Raw genomic sequence first — 14,414 nt, 5'->3', positions numbered from 1 at the left:
AATCACTATAAAGTTATAATGTAAATGCATTTTTTATTGTGAAAAGGCACAAAACTTCCTTTATGGACAACTTGTCATTTATCCACCATGTAATATCAAATACACCTGTAATCCGTAAAGTAAATATGATTCTATTGAGGGGAAAGAGCCAAATCAAAGACATCGTTGAGGAAAAACAGCATAGTAGACTATGAATTCTACAGAGGACAAAGGCCCTAATTTTACATATTTTTAAACTCCCTTGTTCCTGACAAGGTTCTCAGAATATAGTTTCTCAGTTAATGAGTAACAAATAGACTCACTGGTTAAATTAGCAACTCTGGAGCTGCCTGACAACAGTATAAAATAAATGGATAATTCAGGAGTAACTGGCTTTTGGACTTTAATTTTAGTTATTTGAAACAACATAATTTAGTACCAAATGTTTAAACAACCATCATAACTGCTAAACTGTGAAATCAGCATTATTTATATCTGATCAACTATACAAAACTCATCAATTTTTCTTAAAAAAAAGCGGGGGGTAATAGAAATCCCAAAGAATAAAGGAGAGACTACTAATTAGGGGTCACATTTACTAACCTAGCACCATAATTCCAGTCTTGGGCCATCCCAAGTGGCTGGAAGGAGGAAGGGAAGCGGTGAGCATGTTGGAAAAGGGTAGTTCTTAATTTGTGGCCCATTTGTGCTCTAAGGCAACACAGATCTGGCAGAGAGGAAAATCACCGAGGCTGGAATTTAAAACGAAAGCTTTTGGTTCAGATGGTAAGGAGTCACTCAAGAACGGCAGGATCAGTATATCCAGAAGACAGTGCTAGAGTCTGCCTCATGAAATAGGGGGTTTCTTCTTGACATCCAAGTTCTTTTCATTTCTACAAGTTTTTTTAGGCAGGTGTGGTATGCCGTAATTCTGAGCCAGATACATTCCAACCACATTGCCAAAAGTACATCCCAGCAGGACCTGGAGCAAGGTTATCTGCTAGGAGGGCCCGAAGCATGTCTAGGAACTGGTTTTCAAGGAAGGGCACTGCTGCAAACCAACTTAACCCAATGCCTGTAGCTCAAAGGCGATTCTCTATAATCACTTTTGAGTTCATAAACTTGTTTCTTTCCCAAATCACGGAAACCTCTAATATTCTCAACTTAATTGCACATATCTTTTTGTTCTATATCTTTCTACTTATACCAAGATTGTACCACCTCCCCCTGCCAAAAAAGGCGGGTTAAGACAGTGTATGCCTGTGTTGTAAGTTTAAACTTTTAAGGGAAATGTAGTACAATTGTAAGGTAATTTGTCTGAATATTTTCCAAACTTGACAGTTATTTTCTATATCAGAGGATTTCATCATTTTGAACACACTATCTTAATAAATCTGCTCACTCGGGATGGTATCATGAAAGCCATAACTAATAAACTAATAGTATGTCAGTACACTAATAATGCCAACATAATGATAGACTATATCTAGGACCTATAAGAAACAATGACTGTCCCTGTAAAGGGAAATGGGGACCAAGAGTTGTCAGTAGGCAAAGAAAATTCTTTTGCTGGGTACACTTTTGAATTTATCATGTGCACGTACTATTTAAAAATAAACATAATTTTTACATAAAATATTAGTTGCTTCCACATAGACTATCTCTGAAAGATACACAAGATACTGCCAACAGTAGTTGCTTTCAAAAAAGTGAAGTGAGTGACTGGGGGACAGGGGTGAAAGGTAGACCTCACTCCATGCCTTTTTTACACCTTTTGTATGGTGACATGTGAATATACTAAACTCTTCAATAAGTAACTTTTTCAAAGTAGCATGTAATGTCCTAAGAAATTCTCTTTATTTTTTAATTATAGCTTACTTGTATTTCAAACTGATCCTGTAAACCTAACACAAGAAGCAAAGGCTCAAGGCAGAAATCATGAATACACATAAAATTATTTCCCCACACCATTTTCCAACAAAATTTAAAACTGCATAGGGAAGAAAAATACTTTGTAAGGTAATCTATAAAATCTGTGTTAACAGCTATGAACTGGGAAGAGATGTTTCAAAACTTTTAAGTCAGCACTTTTCATCCTCTTTCTCAGACACCATTTTAGCTTTGGGATATAGTAAAAAATGTTTCTGAAGAGATTTAATATTCTATACTACTAAGGAAGAAAACATTACTTGCTATCAATTATGTAAAGCAAAGATATTCACTTGTCTTTCTATGACTAAATATAAAATATCCTCAAAAGCTTTCAGTATGACTTTATTAACCCAAATTACAATGGGATTTGGTATTTAGATAATTCTACTGTAATTCTTCCCAAACCAATAAAAATAAATAATGAAATTTAACAGTTAGAAAAGGCTTACAGGATAATTTAATTCAGTCCCTCATTTCCAGATATAGCAATCCCAGAAAAGTTTCAACTCAAACTCACAACCAATGTATGGGAAAAAACATAACTAGATCCCAGATGTTCTGCTTCTGCAACCAGTATGCTTTCAAGTCATGCCACTAAGAGGATGTAAAGTAACTGAAAATATTCTTCAAATTTCTTTCTTGGCTCTATGTTTGCTTGTTAGTTTGTTTTTTAAGATTTATTTGAGAGAGCACGCGCAGGGGAGAAGGGGCGGAGGGAGAGAGTAGACCTGAAGCAGACTCCCCACTGAGCACAGAGCCAGACCCAAGGCTCTATCTCAGGACCCTGAGATCATGACCTGAGCCAAAATCAAGAGTCAGACAGTTAACCGAAGAAATCAAGAGTTGGACACAACCCACTGAGCCACCCAGGTGCCCCAGCTCTACGGTTCAAATAAGTTATTTGTGATAGTGATCAGAAATGCTACTTAATAAAGGAAAAGAAGGAATAAGTCTTTAAAAGTATTTTAATTAATATAATCTCTTGAGATCAATAATATATTGTAAGTTTTCTGTGGTAAGAGTGTATTCCTAAATAAGGCACTTCTGGCAAAAGGGTAAAGTCATTTCATTTTAAAATAAATGCCAAAAAATCACCTTTACAAAATAACTTTATCACTGTGAGTCATTTTTAATTAGAAATACAGACAACAAAATTAAAAAATAGAAAAATAGACAACATACAAGCATCAAATTGTATTCTTATTCACCAACATGAGCACATCTCCAAACAAATTAATACAAGGGCAGATACATAAATATATACAAATAAAGGAACGTACCCAAATAACAAGCTACAGATTCACCTGCCATTTCCTGAGACCAAAATCTTCACATAAATATGCTGGCAAATACAGCAAAATATCAATATAAAGGAAAACATATATGCATATATGCATAAATACCAGAACATAAAGTGACATGTAGACATATAACATACGTGCTTATATACATATACATAAACACCTAGTTCAGTAGGAAATAACACAGACAGAAAACAAATGGTGATCTACAAAACAAGCTGTAATACTGTAACCTTTTCACTACTGGTGAAAACTCAACAGTCACAATAAATTTGAGTTTAATATAATGCTCACACTTCAAATGATGGAAACAGAAAAAGAAGCCAGACCCTAAAGCCACTCCTGCTGACACTGAGTTCCTCATAAGTTGAAAATGTAATAGCACACAAAGGTTGGTGATTCTCATCCTAACTAGAATAAAGATTATTTGCTAAACGAGATCACTAAGAGTGAACAGAGAAATATTCTGTAAAGTGAACTAAATTCTTTTTACTTTAAAGGCCCTGCTAGAGATTTGCTGCTGCTCTAATTCATGACTTGGAGAGGCAAAACTAAAAAAGCTGTTGCTGGGTTCAGGTGCTGTGGGAGACCCCACAAAAAACGGTCTGAAGTGAAAATCTCCATCTCCACCACCCCGATTTCGAACCGGTGTACTGTCCAAAGGAAACTTGGAGTTGTTCCCTAGGGGAAAAAAAGGGGGGAAAAACAAGCATCTATTTCCTTACAGATCTTTAGGAACAAAAACACAAAATTATTTAATAAATATTTTAACAGAACTCAACTCTTATGAGACAGTAAAATATAAACCTAACGGATAAAGAAAAGGGCTATGATGGCTCCCACTCCCTCCCATGACCACAGTACATACCATACTTTCTGCTGTGACGCAGTTTCCAATAGCCATGACCTCATCACCAAAAGTAATTTGACACAATGAAATATGTTTTTAGTAAAGCTAGAACTTACAATTCATAATTTTATTCGTTATCCATGTAATCTACTTTAAGGAATATTCTGTGTGTATAAAACCTTTTATCCCAGGTTCTTTAAGAATAATTTTTCTTTTAAAGATTGCCATAAACACTCTAGAAAATATATGACAACTATGAAAAACTGGCATATACTCATGATCTAAGACCAATTAGAATAACCTTAAGAAAAATCAGACAATAGATCTGATTAAATAAACATTTAACAACTTCCACCGAGCCATTCTTTGGCTTCTACAAGTTTTTGTTGTTGTTGTTAAGATTTTATTTATTTATTTGACAGAGAGAGACACAGCGAGAGAGGGAACACAAGCAGGGGGAGTGGGAGAGGGAGAAGCAGACTTCCCGTGGAGCAGGGAGCCCAATGTGGGGCTCGATCCCAGGACCCTGGGATCATGACCTGAGCCGAAGGCAGACGCTTAACGACTGAGCCACCCAGGCGCCCCTGGCTTCTACAAGTTTTAAAGGGAACATGTAACTAAAGGAGAATGCAGACTATACCTGCTTCAAGCCAACAACTGTAGCAAGAGGTGAAAGTAAAAAGGTAAGTGTACATAGAAAGTGGAACAGGAAAGAACTAGTGAATATGAAAGAAATCAAAATAAATGTGGATTGTAACAAGGAAAAAATATCTACAATGTTAATATACAGTAACACTTTGATTGACTAAATTATAATTATGACTAACTGAAAGTTAAGCAAAAACTTGTTTTTGTTTCAATTCTTCTATCTGATACACCTCATCTCATTACTTCCCGCCCTTTCTAGGACATCTCCTCCACCGCTAAATCTTTTTCCTCAGCCTATAATTCAAAAAAACATATATTTAGGAAAATCACGCACAAGAAACCTCACTTTTTTATATGCCAAAAATAATTTATATTAATAGCATAGCAAAAATCTATTGGATTCTGTTATATTAAGAGTAGTATAAAGAGGAGAACTCAGGAAGACATATGAGATTCATTGCATTTGCCAAAGCACCTAGAGAGCAAAAAAGAAGTGGTATCTTCCTAGATTGTACACTTCCAGAAGGCAGGAATCTTATCTGGATAATCCTTATATTCTCATTGCCTAGGATTATGTCTAGCAGCCTAGCACATGAAATATGTTTGATAAATATTTGATAAATGAACAAAAGTGAAACAACCAAACAACCAACAATAACTTAAGAACTGTGCCATGTGAAAGAAACTGAACATGGCCTTCTTGAGGAAGGAAATGGTTGTGTGGGCTCTGAAGACAGTTTTGTGACCTTGACCAATTTACTTAAACTTTTGTGACTTAGTTTTCTCATCTGTAAAATAAGGATAATAATAACTACATCATAAAGTTTTGAAAAATAACAGGAATATGTGTAAAATTGTAACAGTGCCTAGCACTTAGTAAGGAATCAACAAATGACAGCTAATACTCTTATTACCCCAAGGACGTAGCTTTTCACTTAAAGTACCAATCTGCAAACTTTTATTTTGGAGAGATTTATTCTCTGTTTACATTGAAGATGTAACTTCACCACAAGCGAATAAAATAGATAAAAGCAAAGATGTACATGTTGAGACATGGATGAAGAATCTGAAGCCTATACCACTCTAGGCCTGTGGAGTCTCCACTGACTTCCTGGAACTGTGCAGAACACAATGTGAAAGATTTAAAGAACACTTATTGGATATTACATGTCCCTTCTTACCTGATGGAAAGCCAAAAACACCACATTGTGCAATCATGGATGGTTCAAGGGTACTTTCCTGGTTAGCAATAGTGATGTTTCGCAGCCTAAGGCTATCATAGAGGCCTTGGAGCTTTTGATACTGACGATTTCGCTCCATAAGTTTCTCAGAGATGTCACTGAACTTTTTCTTATATTCTTCTAGCACTTTCTTCATGGAGGTGACCTCCCCCTTCATAGAGGTCAATTCTACATCCTTACTCTGTATTTGCTGAGTATATATCTTCTCCATCTGTTTCAGATGGCCCTCAGCCTTGCTGAAATTATACTCTTGATAGAGACGCTCCTGATGTACCTGTCCCCCAAAAAAGATTTTTAAGTTATATATTGTAAAACTTTAAATGCAAAAGAAAAAGAAAGACTTACACTGGGATGTTATTAATTTAACATTTAGAACCAAGTTAAGCACATCAAAAACTAATTATGTAATGTATGGTGATTAACATAACAATAAAAAATTTAAAAAAAAAAAAGAACCAGGTTAAGCAAACTAGATGTACAATAGGATGGTTATTATAGAAAATAATACACTGTGTCACTAACTGCATAGGAAAACATTCTGGAGGAATACTCTCAAACTGCTATCATTATACTAACAAAAGAAGTATTTGTCTAACCTTAACAAGTGACATGGAGTCTTAAGGTTTTTAAGAAATAATTTCATATTTCAAGTAATCCACACTGTGGAGAACAGATTGTAAGATAGCCTCCAATCATCCCTGCCTCCTTGTACTTAGATCCTCCCCTTGAATGTGGACAGAAACTGTGACTAGAATACAGGAAAAATGACAGGATGCTGCTTCATGAGTACATTACATAAGACTATAAAGTCTGCCTGAGTAGCACATTCTCTCTCTTGCTGGCTTTGTAGAAGCAAGTAGCCATGTTGCAAAGGGCAACAAGGCAAGTAACTGAGAGCAGCTTTTGGACAATAGCCAGCAAAATACTGAGGTCACACTGAATCTAAACATAGACTGTACAACCCTCACCAAAATTAACTCAATATGAATCACAGACCTAAATGTAAACATAAAACTATAAGATTCCTATAAAATAACAGAGGAGCAAATCAATGATCTTCGGTTTGATGGTGACTTTTTAGATGCAACACCAGCAAGCACAATCTACAAAAGAAAGAAGTGATAAGCTAGACTTCATTAAAATTAAAAATTTCTGCTCTGCAAAAAACAATGTCAAGAGAATGAAAAGACAAGCCATAGACTGAGAGAAAATATTTGTGGGGCACCTGGGTGGCTCAGTCATTAAGCGACTGCCTTCGGCTCGGGTCATGGTCCCAGGGTCCTGGGATCAAGCCCCGCATCAGGCTCCCTGCTCAGCGGGAAGCCTGCTTCTCCCTCTCCCACTCCCCCTGCTTGTGTTCTCTCTCTTGCTGTGTCTCTCTCTGTCAAATAAATAAAATCTTTAAAAAAAAAAAAAAAAAAAAAATTGTAAAAGACGTTATCTCATAAAAGAATGTTATCCAAAACATACAAAGAACTCTTAAAACTCAACAATAAAAAAAGGCCAATTTAAAAATCATACTAATAGGGCGCCTGGGTGGCTCAGTTGGTTAAGCGACTGCCTTCGGCTCAGGTCATGATCCTGGAGTCCCTGGATCGAGTCCCGCATCGGGCTCCCTGCTCGGCAGGGAGCCTGCTTCTCCCTCTCCCGCTCCCCCCTCTTGTGCTCTCTCTCTCACTCTCTCTCTCAAATAAATAAATAAATAAAATCTTTAAAAATAAATAAATAAAATAAATAAATAAATAAATAAAAATCATACTAATAAAAGATAACTGAAAAAAGAAAATTTCTTGTAACATCTGAGTTAAATACATAGAGAATTCTTAACAAATCAGTAAGAAAAAAAAACCTATAGGGCGCCTGGGTGGCTCAGTTGGTTGAGCGACTGCCTTCGGCTCAGGTCATGATCCTGGAGTCCCGGGATCGAGTCCCGCATCGGGCTCCCTGCTCGGCGGGGAGCCTGCTTCTCCCTCTGACCCTCCCCCCTCTCATGTGCTCTCTGTCTCTCTCATTCTCTCTGTCTCAAATAAATAAATAAAATCTTAAAAAAAAAAAAAAAAAAAAAAAAAACCTATAGCAACTGAAATAAGCAAACTGAAACAGGCAATGCATAAAAGAAAAATACATGAAAAAAATACAAGAAAATGTTTTCATCTAAAAGTCATCCAAGAAAGGCATATTTAAAGAATAATGAGATTCTTGGAGGGGGAGACAAACCATGAAAGACTATGGACTCTGAGAAACAAACTGAGGGTTCTAGAGGGGAGGGGGATGGGGGGTTAGCCTAGTGATGGGTATTAAAGGGGGCACGTTCTGCATGGAGCACTGGGTGTTATACACAAACAATGAATCATGGAACACTACATCAAAAACTAATGATGTAATGTATGGTGATTAACATAACATAAAAAAAAGAATAATGAGATTCTACTTTACTCATATCTAATTGGTGAGTACAAAGTATGAAAATCAAGCACCTTCATACACTTAAGGGAACAAAAAATGATAGGCCCCAGGCCTAACTGGAGGGCAATTTTAAAATACTGTCATTTTGGGGGTGCCTGGCTGGCTCAAAGCACGCAATTCTTGATCTTGGGGTTGTGAGTTCAAGCCCCACATTGGGTATAGAGATTACATAAAATGAAATCTTTAAAAAATAAATAAAAAATAAAATACTGCAACTTTTAATTTTTTTTTTTTTTGAGAGAGAGAGAGAAGAGCACACAGGGGAGGGGCAGAGGGAGAGGGAGAGAGAGAATCTTAAGCAGGCTCCACACTCAGCTTGGAGCTGGACTCGGGGCTTGATCTCACAATCCTGAGACCATGACCTGAACTGAAATCAAGAGTCAGATGCTTAACTGACTGAGCCACCAGACATCCCAAAATACTGCAATTTTTACAACTTTGAAATGTATTCAGCCACTTTCAGGAATTTAATCTTAGTAACTTTTTTTATAGCTTGAAAATAAATTATGATGCAATACAATTATTAAAATTATTATTATAGAATAGCTAATTTAAAAATACATAATAAAATATTCATAATAAGCATAATGTCAGCTTTAACTGATATAACCCTTACTTTTGGACAAAATATATATTTATACACAGAAAAAGTCCAGTAATACACATATGAAAATATCAACAATGATCTCTAAGTTATGGAATTATAGTTCATTTTTTATTTTCCTTCTTTTGGATTTCCAAAAATAAACCTATTTCTTTAACAAAAAAAAAAAACCACATTTATTGGGAAGCCTGGGTGGCTCAGTCAGTTGAGCGTCTGCCTTTGGCTCAGGTCATGATCCTAGGGTCCTAGGATCCAGTCCCAAATTGGGCTCCCTGCTTGGCAGGGAGTCTGCTTCTCCCTCTGCCCCTCCCCACTGCTTGTGCGCTCTCTCTCTCACACACACTCTCTCTCATGCTCTCTCAAATAAATAAATAAATAAATAAATAAATAAATAAATAAATCTTTTTAAAAAATTATTAAAAAGAATGTTTTCTATATATTCATAAAAAATGAGGGACGGGGGCGCCTGGGTGGCTCAGTTGGTTAAGCGACTGCCTTCGGCTCAGGTCATGATCCCGGAGTCCCGGGATCGAGTCCCCGCATCGGGCTCCCTGCTTGGCAGGGAGTCTGCTTCTCCCTCTGACCTTCCTCCCTCTCATGCTCTCTGTCTCTCATTCTCTGTCTCTCAAATAAATAAATAAAATCTTTAAAAAAAAAAAAAATGAGGGACGCTTGGGTGGCTCAGTCGGTCAGGTGTCTGCCTTCATCTCAGGTCATGATCCCAGGGTCCTGGGACCGAGCCTCACATCGCGCTCCTTACTCAGCAGGGAGCCTGCTTCTCCCTCTGCCTGCCGCTCCCCCTGCTTGTGTGCTCTCACTCTCTGACAAATAAAAATAAAATCTTGAAAAAAAAATGAATACAAACACAATGAAGGAAAAACATTAGAAGCTTCCACATATGCCTCAAATCATACTCTCCAGAAAACCTAGCTTAAGCACTAACCTGATACGTCCAGAAGGCCAGTGCACGGGAGCTAATGTCCAACACAATCTCTGGTCGAAGTCCTGCCAATACCATGGCTTTATATTCCTCTGATGGACTGAGTTCTGTGCGCACAATGTCTAGCTTTCCAGAAAGGGTACTATTGCAGGCAGGGCAGATAGCTGGTGAACGACTAAACTCACCACTGCCATGCTGATCACAGAAGATGTGAGAGCAGGCAGTGACCCACGCATAACCAGAGAGTTTGAGGCGACACTTGCGATAGTTACAAAGCAGCATGTCTTCACACAAAGACATAACAGAGATTGAAGTCTGCAGATGCTGAAAAGAATCCCAATAAGGGGTAAATGAAAAGGTCAAATAAGTCATATTTCAATGAAAATGAAATAGAACATGTTTTCATTTTATTATGATAAAATAATGTATTTTATTGTTTGTATTTATTATAATCAACGTATTATATAGATTTCAGTCACTCAACAATATTAACTGTGCTCCCTTGTGTAAACCCCTAGAAAGCCCATGAAAAAAAATTTTAAAGAAAAAATTAAAGACACAAGTGGTCCAAATCTTACTAAAGCCAAAAATAATATGTACATGGAAATAAAGCTTAGGAACATTTACAAAGTACAAATAAAAATTAATTACTGCCTTCTGCCGTTCCTCAATACCTAAACAAAAAAGCCAAATTTACTACCATCCATAGTTTGCTAGAATATTTTAGTACCACTTCTCACACTTGGCAGATATAAGTCCAGGCACCAATTTCAGCCATTCTTTAGTGAAAAGTGTTCTTTAAGTTACTTTTTAGGTTTTTCATATACACTGATTTCTCAGATTCTTTACCTGTGTTGCCTTACCTAAAAAAGAGTAGTAATCTGATAGTATTAAATGGAAAATAATTTAATTCATCCAAGCAAATGACCATTATGAAACCTGAAAATCTGTACAAAAGCTGATTTATTTTATCATCAAATAATTCACCTATTAATATAAATACTATTGAATGGTATACTCTCAGTAAAAGTTTGTAAAACTAAATAAATACTTTTAAGTAAATAAATACTCTTAAGTTATTTTTCAATATAGTGTCCACTCTCACTAGTTTTACTAACCCAAACTGGACAGCAATATTCTGGATATACCAAAATCATATATTGTATGAAATAACTGTGACACACCAATTATACACCAAGGAAAATATTCATATTTAACACATTTATTAACCAACAAATTCTGTCAAGAATGTTGCCTTGATCAAAAAAAAAAAAAATTCTGCCTTGGTCACAGGGGTCCATGAGGACGCTCTGACATCTTTACCCCAAAGTACCCACTGAGTTAGTCTCCAAGGGTAAATGGCAGCAGGAGTTATAAGGCCTATTTTACCTCCAGCAGGATAATAGGCATAGGAGAAGCAGAAGAGCTGGGAAGTTTTAAAGCTGAGAACTTTCTTAGGCAGAGCGGGAGGTGCAGCTAATTCCAAATTTTCCACGACTGGGGGAAAGCCAATTTCGGTGAATTGCTCCAAGGGCCGAGTTTTTGGGAATTAGACTGACGGAAACTTCACTCTGGAGTTCTTGGCCTGCTTTCTGCACTCTACAGAGAAAATAACAATAATAATACAAATAAAATATCTAACCTGTGGCGCGCAGAAAAAGCGCGGGAAAACGCCGTTGCCTCCACAACTCTAGCACTGCACTAGCGAACATTCGCGGTGCCTCTCCAGTAAGACACAGAACGCATGCGCGGGGTGGCCCTGGAGCCTGCCGGGTGGTGGTCACAGGGCTTCCGGCCGCTCAGGATCCTGGGACCCGTCAGGCTGTAGCACCTGAACTCAGGCGCATATCCCCACGCACGCGCGTCTCAGGGGCTGTGAGGGCGTGCGTCCCACTGAGCATGGTCCAGGTTTCCCACTTGGGAGCCCCATGGATACTGTCACGGAGTGCCTTTTACTGCCCTCAACTGGCACAAAAGTAACATCCTAGGCTATCCTGGGTATAACATTTGAGGTCAGTCTCCTGAGTAAGAGCAGGACGGGGAGTGGGACAGTTGAGAAGCTAACAAGGCCGGCTTGTGCCCCTACCTGAGTACACGCAGGTGTCGTGTTTGTCCTGGGAACTCTTGGGGAGGACCGGCTGGGCAGCACAGACTTGCTAAGTAGTTTCAGGAAAAAGTCCCAGAAATTTGAGATACCTGTAATTGGATAGCTATCACCTCCATGTTGAGGTAGATTCTGCCATTTTATTTTTCTAATCCATCTTGATAAAGACATCTTTCTAGCTTTTACACATCCTCTATATACATTTAAAGAAAATAGAACTTTTTCTTGGTTTAGACTCTGTGTTACAACATTCATTACAGCGCCCGTAATGAAGCCAGAGGATCGATCGGGTGTCAGCTTTTTTGAGGTGCTCTGCCTGTGTGTTCTCCTGGACCTACTTGTAATTGTTTAAATGTTTGTGCCTGTTTTACCCTAATGCTCTTACCTGTCACTTTCTTTTCTGTTCTTTGTAAACTGTGTGATTTTCTGCTCAATCTATAGGAGTCTATTAGAATCATATTAGAAACTAAGCTGAGGAGGGCTTGAGGGGTCCTTGGAATACAAGCCTTAATGCTGTCTTTTGTGGCCGGCCACCTGTCCACGTGTGACCCCATTGTGAATTAGTAACAGACACAATCCAATGAATCAGCAACACAATGGACACCAAAGCCCTGCAAACCCCTTTCTGGGTAGTGAATCTCTAATACTAACCCATTCTTCTTCAAACAAAAACCTATCCTAACTAAACAACTTTCTGCTAGTTTTCTGTCTACTTGCAGCTTGTTCACAGTAATTAGAAAGGGTCATCTTGACCTTTGTATATATTTCCTAAAATGTCGTTAGAGTTTAGAGTGGTAACTTAATTCCAGTGGTACAAATTGGATTCAAACAAAATTGGGGGTTCATGTGTAAACCCCTAACATCTATTTTGGCTATCTGAGCCTTTTGTGCATTTTCTGATTTTAACAATGCCAAATGTAGTACAACAAAGGAATACAATCTCAAAGTTAGAAAACACAAAGCATTCAAATTCAGCCAGTACCTAACTTTGCGATCTAACTTAAACCTTTGTACTGCAATATGATCTCTTCCTGCTTCATCATTAAGACCACTGATTCCCCAAACCGTAGTGTTCCCCACACGATTTTCCCACCAGATCAGTTTCAAATTTCCAACCCATTTGGCTAAAAGCCTGTAGGAGTAACATATATACATATACATATATATATGTATATGTGTGTATACTTTTTTTTTCCCAACACGTTTTGCCAGATAGAATAAAAGGGGGCAGGGTGCTACAAAGTCTTAATATCCCAGTAATCTGGAACACCAGGAACTGAACTAACCCGCTTCTCAGTGGCACTGTGTCCTCTCCTGTTAAGGCATAAACAAACCTTTCACTGGCTCTTTTCTAGAGTGCTCCTGGGGATGAGATTACTGAAAACAATCAAGGCTGAGATACAGGGTGCCTGGGTGGCTCAGTTGGTTAAGCGACTGCCTTTGGCTCAGGTCATGATCCTGGAGTCCCCGGATCGAGTCCCGCATCAGGCTCCCTGCTCAATGGGGAGTCTGCTTCTCCCTCTGACCCTCCCCCCTCTCATGTGCTTTCTCTCTCTCATTCTCTCTCTCTCAAATAAATAAAATCTTTAAAAAAAAACAAAAAAAAAAGGCTGAGATACAAAGATCCATCCACCAAAAAGAACTTTTTTTTTTAATTTTGGTTTTTATTATTAAATATCAAGCATACAAAAAATGTGTGAAGAATGACCATCACTCAGCTTTAATAAACTGAAATCCTTCTCACATATGATATTTTTCAAATGAAGTAACACATTACAATTACAGCTGAAGCCTCCTGATTTTCCTCCTACCTCTCCAGAGGTAAACAAGCCAGATTTTGGTATTTATCACTCTCATGGATGCTTTTATATTTTTAGTATATATGTATACATCCATCTTGTTTTGCATGTCCTAAAACTACTAAACCTTATCATACAGCACCTATCAATACACCATTTCATTAACCTATTTTTGAGATGTAGTCAAGTTAATACACCTATCTTGCACTAATTCATTTTAACAGCCAAATACTACAAATATACCACAATTTATCCATTCTTCTAAAGGACATTTCTTCCAGGTTTTTACAATTAAAATCAATACTGCAATAAACTTTCTGTACATGTCTCCTTGAGTACACATGATAAGAATTCCTATAAAATATAATACCTAGAGACTGGGTTCGTGTCTAATCAACTTCAAATAAATTTCACTGCCACCAGCAAAGATGAGATCACATTGCTTTACACTCAGCAACATATGGAAGTGTCAATTTTTTGTTTTGTTTTGTTTTCATTTTTGCCCTTATGATGGCAGTGAAATGGTATCTGAATGTTGTTTTAATGTGCA

The 14,414-nt window shown here is 37.6% G+C and overlaps 2 protein-coding genes across 2 annotated transcripts; both read right to left on the bottom strand.

The window, feature by feature from the left end:
• Nucleotides 1-826: 826 nt before the first annotated feature.
• On the bottom strand, nucleotides 827-3,222 carry LOC110585518 (short transmembrane mitochondrial protein 1-like). Its single transcript, XM_021695704.1, has 3 exons — nucleotides 3,216-3,222; nucleotides 1,858-1,883; nucleotides 827-976 (listed from the first exon to the last, which is right to left on the bottom strand). The coding sequence occupies exons 1-3, from the start codon at nucleotides 3,220-3,222 to the stop codon at nucleotides 827-829; spliced, it is 183 nt and encodes a 60-aa protein (XP_021551379.1).
• A 468-nt stretch (nucleotides 3,223-3,690) lies between these two features.
• Nucleotides 3,691-10,261, bottom strand: CCNB1IP1 (cyclin B1 interacting protein 1). The gene is made up of 3 exons (XM_021695604.1): nucleotides 9,965-10,261; nucleotides 5,892-6,225; nucleotides 3,691-3,893 (listed from the first exon to the last, which is right to left on the bottom strand). Exons 1-3 carry the CDS (start codon nucleotides 10,259-10,261, stop codon nucleotides 3,691-3,693), a joined length of 834 nt encoding a protein of 277 aa, XP_021551279.1.
• Nucleotides 10,262-14,414: the final 4,153 nt, after the last annotated feature.

Source organism: Neomonachus schauinslandi, chromosome 9, assembly GCF_002201575.2.
Source record: "Neomonachus schauinslandi chromosome 9, ASM220157v2, whole genome shotgun sequence".
Lineage (NCBI taxonomy): Eukaryota > Metazoa > Chordata > Mammalia > Carnivora > Phocidae > Neomonachus > Neomonachus schauinslandi.
Note: the sequence above shows the minus strand (reverse complement) of the source record. Positions and strands in the feature narration are given on the sequence as shown.

Bases quoted from the DNA above. Each gene is read 5' to 3' on its own strand.
- LOC110585518 (XM_021695704.1), bottom strand. The intron at 977-1,857 runs GTAAGCTATAAT...CCCTCCTAGCAG, and splicing joins AGGATCAGTTTGAAATACAA to ATAACCTTGCTCCAGGTCCT.
- CCNB1IP1 (XM_021695604.1), bottom strand. From the start codon at position 10,261: ATGTCTTTGTGTGAAGACATGCTGCTTTGTAACTATCGCAAGTGTCGC. The intron at 6,226-9,964 runs GTTAGTGCTTAA...TTTGGGGGACAG, and splicing joins TGGCCTTCTGGACGTATCAG to GTACATCAGGAGCGTCTCTA. The intron at 3,894-5,891 runs GTAAGAAGGGAC...TTTTTCCCCTAG, and splicing joins TGTTTTTGGCTTTCCATCAG to GGAACAACTCCAAGTTTCCT.